The sequence below is a fragment of the Porites lutea genome, chromosome 4, assembly GCF_958299795.1.
Source record: "Porites lutea chromosome 4, jaPorLute2.1, whole genome shotgun sequence".
NCBI lineage: Eukaryota > Metazoa > Cnidaria > Anthozoa > Scleractinia > Poritidae > Porites > Porites lutea.
In genome coordinates, this window is record NC_133204.1 from 47918172 (window position 1) to 47927791 (window position 9620).

At 38.9% G+C, this 9620-nt stretch overlaps 1 protein-coding gene and 1 long non-coding RNA gene across 2 annotated transcripts; one reads left to right on the forward strand and one right to left on the reverse strand.

Annotated features, from left to right (window-relative positions):
• Positions 1–2175: 2175 nt before the first annotated feature.
• On the forward strand, positions 2176–5706 carry LOC140936000 (uncharacterized). Its single transcript, XR_012165280.1, has 2 exons — positions 2176–2269; positions 4850–5706. It is a non-coding gene; the product is annotated as an uncharacterized lncRNA (long non-coding RNA).
• Positions 5707–6607: 901 nt separating this feature from the next.
• LOC140936002 (cytidine and dCMP deaminase domain-containing protein 1-like) lies at positions 6608–7921 on the reverse strand. The gene has a single exon (XM_073385580.1). It carries the CDS (start codon positions 7911–7913, stop codon positions 6633–6635), a length of 1281 nt encoding a protein of 426 aa, XP_073241681.1. The 5' UTR covers positions 7914–7921; the 3' UTR covers positions 6608–6632.
• Between the last annotated feature and the right edge of the window lie 1699 nt (positions 7922–9620).

A 9620-nucleotide genomic window follows, 5' to 3' on the forward strand; every position in this document is an offset into this window, starting at 1 on the left:
CTGTGTCTAAAGCTTGACATTTGAGGTCTTATGAGTATTTTGGTTGACTCTTCAGCTGGTCAGGTTTTAATTTCTTTTCTAGGTTGATATTGAGATGTCTATAACCTCGTTCCTAAATAAGATCATTGCCGAAACATTCCTTTCCGTCTGTTACACTTCATAGCGACGCAAAGATTATGGCTAACTAGGAGGAACTCTTGCAGTATCGTGCAGACAAGCATGTGCAATTTTAAAACTCTAGTTTCGCCACTGAATTCCTGACCGTAGATCATACCAGTTTTGTACGTCAGAGCTAAATAGGCTCGTACCAGGGTATCACTGACATCAATGCAGAAATTTGAAAGTGTTGCAAAAGTAAAACACGCCAGTAAATATGTTCTAATTATACATCTGCGTCAAAAACTTCTATTACAGACAGTTAGAAATTGGCTTTCACGTCTTACGTCTAACACAATAACGAAATCTTTCCTTTTTATTCAGTCTTATAAGATCATAATGTGGGACGAAAACTACCGCGAAGGAAATCAAAACTTGCCCATCTTGGTTTCTAAAATAGGCATGTCAAAAAAGAGACCCACCAAGCATGACACACAGACTGAAATCAATAAAGAGGAAATGAGTTCATTTTCTTTTAATTGTCGGCATTGATATGAAGCCAGTCTATGAAAAACAGAGCAAAGAAACAAACAGGGAAACGTTTTATGTCGCCGTTTAATAGAAGGGACCAACAAAAAAAAAAAATACGTTTACTAAACTACAAAAGTCACACCGTAATTTTTACACCTGAAAAAGAGTTCTTTTTACTCCCAGTCTGGAGCTAAAATAACTCCGAAATGGGGTTATTTTTACTCCTTACATGGGTTGTTTTTACTCTTTTTGGAGTTAATTTAACTCTGAAAGTGGAGTAAAAATTTTAGGTACAGGATAACTCCTTTTCGGGGGTTATTTTAACTCCTCAATATCTGGGGTCACTTAAATATATGAATTCAGGAAGAAACAGCTGGCTTTGAATTCCAATACAGATCTTTGAATTTCCCGCCATCTTGCCCTGATTACCCATGATGCAACTATGAGCGTAATGCACCTATCAATGTAAATCCCGCGGGGTTGGGGGGGGGGGGGGAGCAGTGCGGGCAAGGGGCGGGGTTTCGATGCCTGAGACTATCCCCCTGTCGGCTTTTGATCGTGCGAAGCGACCCCGGGGTCGGGACATTTGACTTTGACCAACAGAAGCCTGGTATCAATTCAGAAGCGGTTACCAAATCCGTCCCTCGAGGCTTTCTGAAAGTCACGCTGTTGGAGAAAGGTGTGAAGTTTTCATTTGTTTTAATCGCCATAATCCGATACTTTAAACTGTCATCTAAACAGTACAGATAATGTCTATTTTGAGAAAATTTTTATCTTCAAGTTCCCATCTGATTGTAAAACTCGATTGAAATCGAATTCCACCATGAAAGTCAGAGGATTTTTTGCGGGTCATTGATCCGACCTGTTCCGACATGTTGAGCAGATGTTATAAAGCATTTTACGTTTCATTAATATCATAATAGCACGGTTAATCTTCCTAGAGTGATTTTGTGGTTCAAAATAAGAGATGCTAGTGGGGAGGGAAAATACTTAATTACAGTGAGTAATTTAACGGAGCTTACGTTTAGTAAGGACGTACTTTTGAAATGTTCTTTTAATTCGTTTTATATAGCCTGCGTAGCAGGCGTCGAAAGGGGTAGGGGGTAGGCTAGTTTTATACAGTATTATAGTATTGTTTGTTTAGATTTTTTCCCCTGGGGTGGGGACTTTTTTTTACACTTTTGATTGACCTTTCGTTTCCCACCCTGGGGAATTTGATGGAAAAATTTTAAAATTTGTCAAATCCCCACCCCTTGCCCGCACTCCCCCCCCCCCCCACGGGGTTTACATTGATAGGTGCATAAACTCCTCTATTTATATTGTGTCTATCACCGATAAAAAAAAGAAAAGAAAAAAAAGGACCTCCACACGTTGTAGTTTATTCAGTAAAAAATCAGACAAGCCAAATAATGAAATCTACTTTTTCGATGTTAACTCTTCGATACCCTCTTGGAATGGCTTTGGCTGCCTGACATTGTGACGAGTGGCTCTGGGGACTAGTTCCTACATCTCACTCCCACTTATCTCTATCAACGGCTGCTGTGTAGCTACAAGTAGAGAGCATGCACCCGATTTTGATGTTGTTTTTTGCTTTTAAAGAAGAAGGAAGGGCTATCGAAAAACGGAGGAAGTCAAACCAATGGTAAGTTCAAATACTGTTATTATCTAGGTCTTTTATAAATGATGTTTAAGATGCAAAATCTTTGCCCTCTGACGACAAAGCAAAGTCAAAATTTGACTGTATTATAACTTTTGAAAAGATTGCTCGGCTATTTCTGTTTGGGTTATTTTTCTGAAACGTCGACAGATGTTTTCTACACATGCAGTGTTTTAGCTGTAACATTTTCAAAATATGCAAGGACAGCTGAACCCCGGTAACTTGAACTTTGAATCGAAGGGAAACGAAAAACCGGAGGGTAGTGAGGAAGAGAGGAGATCTGGGAGCAAGAAACGATGTTCTCGCAACTTGTAAAGCGGTCACCCTGCGTGGTGGTCAGTGGATAATGGCAGTTTTTTCCCACAGTAAATATTTTGATAGAAGCAAGAAGCGAATCCAGCATAGGAAATGATTAAAAAATTGAAAAAATAAGATCATGCATCTTTGTTTTTCTTGCATATCTTATTTGTCTTTTGGTACTGAAATTGCAAGGGAAAACTAAACTGCAACCATGTTGGATCTTAACAAACAACAACACACTCGATCGATTTGTAGGTTACCTTGTTTTTGCCGGGTGAGGACATACAAAGGTTATAGAAGTTATGATGCTGATAGAAATTAAGTACTTCTCGCCTAAATGTGCTGATGACAATTGACATTGAAGGCCCTCCCTTAACGAAGTTTGACTTTAATGTGGCTTACAACGAATGAAGCAATGAAAAGAGGAGAGTCAAAACCTAAATCATCTGCCTTCATTTATGCTTTGAAAACTCTGTATGCTACAAACATTTGACACAGCAGTGTAAAGGAAAAGATGGAATGAAATTGTTTTATCGTGACTTTCTTATTCAGTGTCTGCTATAAACTTGAGAACATGTAAAAAGGTTATATTTATTTTAACTGTTTTTTTCCAAAAAATAGTTTCTTAAAATATTTTTGCAAAATTACGATGTACTTAGTAGTTAGGTTTTTTACATTTGTATATGCATAATTCACATTTTAGCGTGTGTTGTATTTTTAGTCTGTTGGGCATTTTTAACATGAGCCTCTGACTCAGAAGATTGTGCAAACACTTCCCATGTCTTTGACATTAAATAAATCAATCATTAAATAAATTAATCCATTGGCCCATTCACCCCTCTCAACAAGTAAGCTACTAAAATTGACTGGAGGAGGGTTCTTAGTAGAAGCTGGCATCCAGTGATTGATTCTTTGGAATTTGTAACCGCTTTCTTTGCATTCTATTTGCTGCTTTCCCTCTCTAGCTTACGGTCCCCCTGTTTGTCACAGCCGCCTACTTAAGGTTGCGCAGACACCTACTGAGAACCCTACTGCTGTCGTTTTTATAATGTTAAGTTTGCCCAGTATATACCCTTGTTAATTCTGAGAATTTGACATAAGCAGTTATCAGAGCAGTATTGTACACTCCTTTTTACACTCCCTCTTCAACTGATCTGTCCAATGGGCCATTTCTGAATTCTGAAAAACTATCACTTGCAAAGCAAGGCTAAGTGCAAAACTTTTGTTGTGAAATTGATACTCATTTGCATGAGAATAAAAAAAATCATTTTTACATCAATAACTTCGCACTTAGCCTTCCTTTGAAACATAGGGCTGAGGCAACTTGGAAATGGCCTATTACATGTATTTAAGACCTTACTACAGTCTACTCCCGATAACTCGAACCCTCACTAACTCGAACCTCGTGCTAACTCGAACCAAAATCGATTTCCCCTTGATTTCCGTCATACATTCACTGTAATTTTACCCTTGGTAACTCGAACCCTCGATAGCTCAAACTCCCGCTAACTCGAACCAATTTTCGTTTCCCCTCAGGTTTTTACCCTTAATAAATCGAACCATGTTTTGAGCCTCTAAAAAGGCGGGGAAAAAAGCCGTCTACCGGCGTCCAAAACATTGAATGTTAGATTTCCTATTAACGTGTTGTAGGGGTATAGTTTACTAATGGAGGCTGATGTTGATTGTCACAGGCTAACGTGAAGCAGCTTTGCTTCTCAAAACAGTAAAACGCATGCTCTATTTAGGCTATGTTTTGTTACATTACGTTCTGATTTATAATCTTGAAGTATCTTTTAATTTTCACTTGACATTTCTACAATTAAATGTGATTAAAATGTTCACTGTGGAGTAAAAACTGTTTTTTACCTTACTCTGGGCTATTTTCTTCGAGCTCCCGATAACTCGAACTCCCGGTAACTCGAACATTTTTCGTTTTCCCTTGAAGGTTCGAGTTTTTGGGAGTCGACTGTAGTTTGCTGACGTGTCAATTTTGGTGTGACAAGTGCAACATAGTCATGCTGTTAAACACCACAGCTTTGACCATATCAGCATAGAGGAAGCTTAAAAATACTTTAAATATTTGTTGCAGTCGAATTTTGTAACCTTTTTTTTCTTTTTTTTTTCGGTCTTATTACCATAGTCTGAGGCAAAGGGAAATAATTCTAAATACAATGTAAGAATTTTCAATCAGAGATAAATTTGAATCACAACATAATACACTGTATCTCACCATCACGTTAAAATGAATATTATTTTTTGTTTTAGCTGGGTCTCTGGAAGGGCCCCTGATGGTAGAATCCAGCATTACATGCTGAAGATAAGAAGCTGATCTGGCTGAGAAAAGTGCCGACAATCTGTATAGCAGAAGATGTTCAAGATGATCAAGCTGCTGGCTTATTCTCAGTTCATGGATGGGTTGTCACAAGACCTCTACAAAAGCAGCTTCATAGCACTAAATCAGTGAGACAGTGTTATGACACATGTCTTGTTCAAAGTGATGTCAAGGATTGTGGAGAGGAATGGAGTAATATGTCATGATAATATTTAGCTGAAAGAATGAACAACATAACCCATCAACCCTTACTCTACTTTACTATCTTTAATGTATTTAATTTGCCCTTTGAATGTGGCCATTCTTAGTGACATATCATTCTTTTTGTTATTGAAAAAACACTTGACTAAGACACCCGGAAGTTTTTAGATTTATACTGTAACTGCATTAAGTGACAAAATTGTTGAGACATCGTACTCAAATAGGGTAACTACAGAGAACAAAAGAATCCACACCTCTCCCCCATCCCCTCCATTCAAAGTTGGGGTGTTTGTTGTTTTCTATAGGTAGCTTGAACAGTAGCACAACATTGCATGGAGGGGATGGGGGAGGAAAAGCTTTATTTTCTCCTTTGTAAGTCAGTAAAAGTGATGAAGCCCCTTTAGGGCAAAGTTTGTCAACTAATTTTGTTGCCAATTTTGGCCTCTGATTGCAATCCTTGTGTATTTTATTTCAAGGATTCTGACAACTATCCACTGATTCTTTCTGATTTAATCAGCACATTTTTTCAACTGTATAAGTTTGCACTTATGTTGTATGAATAAAAAGGCAAAATTTTGAGTGTCATCAATATTACACTGGTGTATCTATGACTACAAACTATTTTTAAAAAAGGATGAATGATTTCAAAATTATTTGTTGATGAAGACAGGAAGAATGCAAGATTAACATGATCTTTACTACTGTAAATCCTCTATTGAGCTTTCCCTCTCAAGTAAGGCCCTCTCTCTTATAAGCCCCACTATGCAGGGAAAGAAAGTAAATAAGCCCCCCCCCCCCTTCTTGCAGTTAAGCTTTTTCACTTTGTTCTCTAGTTCTTTAAGGCAAACAGATGCCATCATCTTAGCCAAGTTAAATAAGCACCGACCCCTTTCTCAAATAGCCCCCCCCCCCCCCCCCCACTCAATCAAATGTGCTAAAAGTAAATAAGCACCTGGGGGATAAAGGAGTTGTGGGATTGATATTGTATATCTGGCACCAAAATTGATAGTCCTCTGAAACATTTTTAGGAGGCCCAACTGAGACAGGTGTTGAGGGAGTTCAGCCTGCAAAACACTCCTCCACAAAGAATTTGGCCAATTTTGGACACATTTGTTTCATTGACACATTTGTACATCTATGTGATGCATATAATGACAAATCCAACAATTTATACTAAACAGCTACAGCATTGCATAACAGTCTGATGGCTATACTGCTTACAGGATAAAATTTTCACAGATTGGGCCATGAAAATCTCTTTTCTTTTATTGGCGGTGCCTACAGTTTTAAGTCTTTCAACTATATTGTGGAATATATATATATATATTTTTTAAGTTGTAAAAGGAGCCTGAAATACAACCGTACATTACAAGTAAATTCAGGTTCTTTGCTTCTACCTTCTTAAAAAAAAAACCTCTTTTTACACAACAATATTTTTTAACATGAAATGTTAGGGTCAGACACTTGGAATGTACAGGCTCTGCTGGCTTTTGTGCCTAAAAGCTATTCTTGGTTTCAGATCAGTTCAAAGCAAATGAAATTACCTTTACCGACCTCTTGTTGAAACACTTCATAATTGAGTTTATATTTTTCTGTTATTGGTTCTAGTGAAGTTGCCAATACAACAGTCCCAATACCTGCAACCTTTACTAAAGGTGTGCACTCATGACATGGCATTTTGGTCACAAATAAAGTACTTCCTGAGATGTCTGCAACATTACACCTGAGAAGTGCATTTTGTTCTGCATGAACAAAGAAAGGGTACTTGTCCCTTTCAAGATCAGAGGAATCATGAAACTCTTCTTCAATTTTCTGAGAGGGAAAATCATTCCAGCCTATAGCTACTACATCGTCTCCCTTCAAGATTACACATCCTACTCCAGTTTTTGGCTCAACGGTGGCTTGAATAGTCATCGATGCTAATCCAAGCAGGTGCTTTGCTATCTGCTCCTGGTAGAGGTTATTTTCAGGATCAAATGACCCAAGTTCTCTCTCTCCAGTGAAGCCATAACCAGAACACCTTAACTTAGAACAAGTTAATGAGATATGGATTTGGGCCATCCACTTGACAAGATTTTCAAACTCACTGTAGGTTTGTTCAATGGATTCACATATTAAATATCTCACGCGTTCCTTACTCCAGAATCTTCTTAAAACATTCTCCGTGTACTCTTGAATGTCACGAAAAGGTATTCCTTTAGTAAATAACTGTTGTTGTTCCTCGGTTTGTATTGCTGAATAACCCTGCATTTGAGGCACAAGAACAGTTTGAGTGATTCCACAAGCATTAAGCAAGGTATCTACCCGCCTTTCTTCTTTTTCGTTGTAAAACTCGGTTTCAGCTGGCGGATATGTGATGGAAGTTACCCCAGACTTCGCTAACAGCTTAGAACAATACGGACATGGCTTCCGGGATATGTACATGCTGCAACCCATAGTTTTGTCATGATGTTTGACAAGCAAACGAGCTACTCCGTGGACGCCTTCACGACTACGATCAACTGCAACAATGTACTCCTTTTGATGAACAAGAACGCAACCAATTTTTCTGTACGAATTTGATGATTGATCGATTGTTTTAGGCGAATCAGAATCAGGGTGATGTGCAGGTTCAGGAAACATTTCCATACACATTGCCATTGTTAAAAAAAGAGATTCCCTGCAGATTCCAATGTTTACTCGCCTCTTTAATGTACTCATTTTATTATCGCTGGTGACTGCACCGTTGCCGTCACTGGAAGGCGTTTTCAAAGCATTTTCATCCTCCTTTACATTTGGCTGCGTGTTGTCCGCCATTTTTGGATCGATGGTCGGGAGTACCTGGGCACTTGTCCCCAAGCTCTCTCTTTTTTCGGTGACACGCTCCTTTTACTGACTGGTAGCTGGAGGAGGTTTTTGGGCGGTGTGTTTGTTATTTGGTGTTTCGCTAAGTAAGAGTTACAGCCGCGCGAAAAACTAACCGAGGTCGAAACTGAAAACGATGGGGGAGAGGGCGAGTAAATAGCCGTTTTTCCTCGCTCCGGGATGAAGAGCGAGGAGAAACGGCTGTTCAGTCGCAGGCTAGTGGGCGAGGGGAGAAGGCAGTGATTCGTCCTAGGTTAAAAAGCTTTCGCACGGCTGAATTTCTTACTTTACGAACCGGAAAAAAAACAAATGACAAATAACATGAACAAAACACGCCAGCTGCGCAGGCTATATGAAACGCCGAGTACTTTGGATGCATTCTTCAAGTTCTTACACTGTCTTTTTGAGGAAATATTTTATCCAGTTTCCTTGCAGATATGAACTTGGCATTACGGTGTATTAATAATTATTCCTTGAGCCCGAATGGGCTCTGAGTCAATAGCCCATTCGGCCACTCACAGGCCATGAGGGCGAGAGGAATAATTGTTTTAGTAAAATCCAACTAATTGTTAAAAAATATCGAGAATAAAAAAATTTTAGCTAGTTAAAGGTAGACTTTAATCCTTTTTTGCCGCCAAAAAGCGCGCGCTTTTCGCTACTAGTAGGCTATAACATATAGCCTAGTAGTACCTCAACCAATCAGAACGCAGCATTGCTAAATGGCGAGCCGCAAGCCGAAATATGGGGGAAAATTTGTCCCCCATCTGACCAGAAGGCCATTGTTTAAATTCAGCCAAGCATAGACCGTTGACAGCTTGAAACCATACTTGAGCTGAAATGCGAATCTCTTTTCGTGGCCTCCTGTGAAGCTTTTTCCGACATATCTGTCAACCGCTCATTTTACCACACACTACTAAAAAGCTGATGAGACGAACACAACTAAAAACAGAACCTGATAGAATGAAAATCGCTCCAAAACAGTGCATCAGTTGGAAGACTTGTGGCGGTGTAGAGGAGTTTTGCAAGAAACAGGGGATACCTCAGAATCAATATGCATATATTTACCGAAGATGAACGAAGTGCAGCGATTTAAATTTAATAGAATTTACATTAACTATAAATTCAAATAGTTTTTACAGTAGCTTTCTCTGGAGAGCAGAATTTAAATAGGAGACTTCACCGGCCGTTTCTCAAAAAAGGGAATAGTCCCGCTTTAATTCTGCTCCCCCGAAATTTATATTTCTAAATCTAAGTAGCTTTCTTTTCCTCTTAAAAAAATTTTACGGGGGAATCGAAATAAATTTTGGTTGATTAGTTGCGTCCATCGCGGTTCCCCCTATTTGTTTTTTAATAAAATACCATTGCACAAACGGTCTCTATTATTTTTCACGAGCCATAACCAACCAAGTTCCCTTGCACTAAGCGAAGGCGACACACCCGATCGCTTGCTTTTTCAGGCGACTCACCCAGAAGAGCACGTGCAGACGGAACTTTGGTCGTTGTTTAGCTTTGTTTTGAATCACTCAAAGAATAAGTTCAATTACGAATTCTAAGCGTTTAGTTGACTCAATACAATCTTAGCAAGTCCCAAACAAAAGAAAAATATATTTGGCAAACCGTTTTCCAAGACTATTTTACCTTATAAACTTTCCTAAGGCC

What these genes read in the sequence shown, in the direction of transcription:
- LOC140936002 (XM_073385580.1), bottom strand. Translation starts at nt 7,913, where the DNA reads ATGGCGGACAACACGCAGCCAAATGTAAAGGAGGATGAAAATGCTTTG.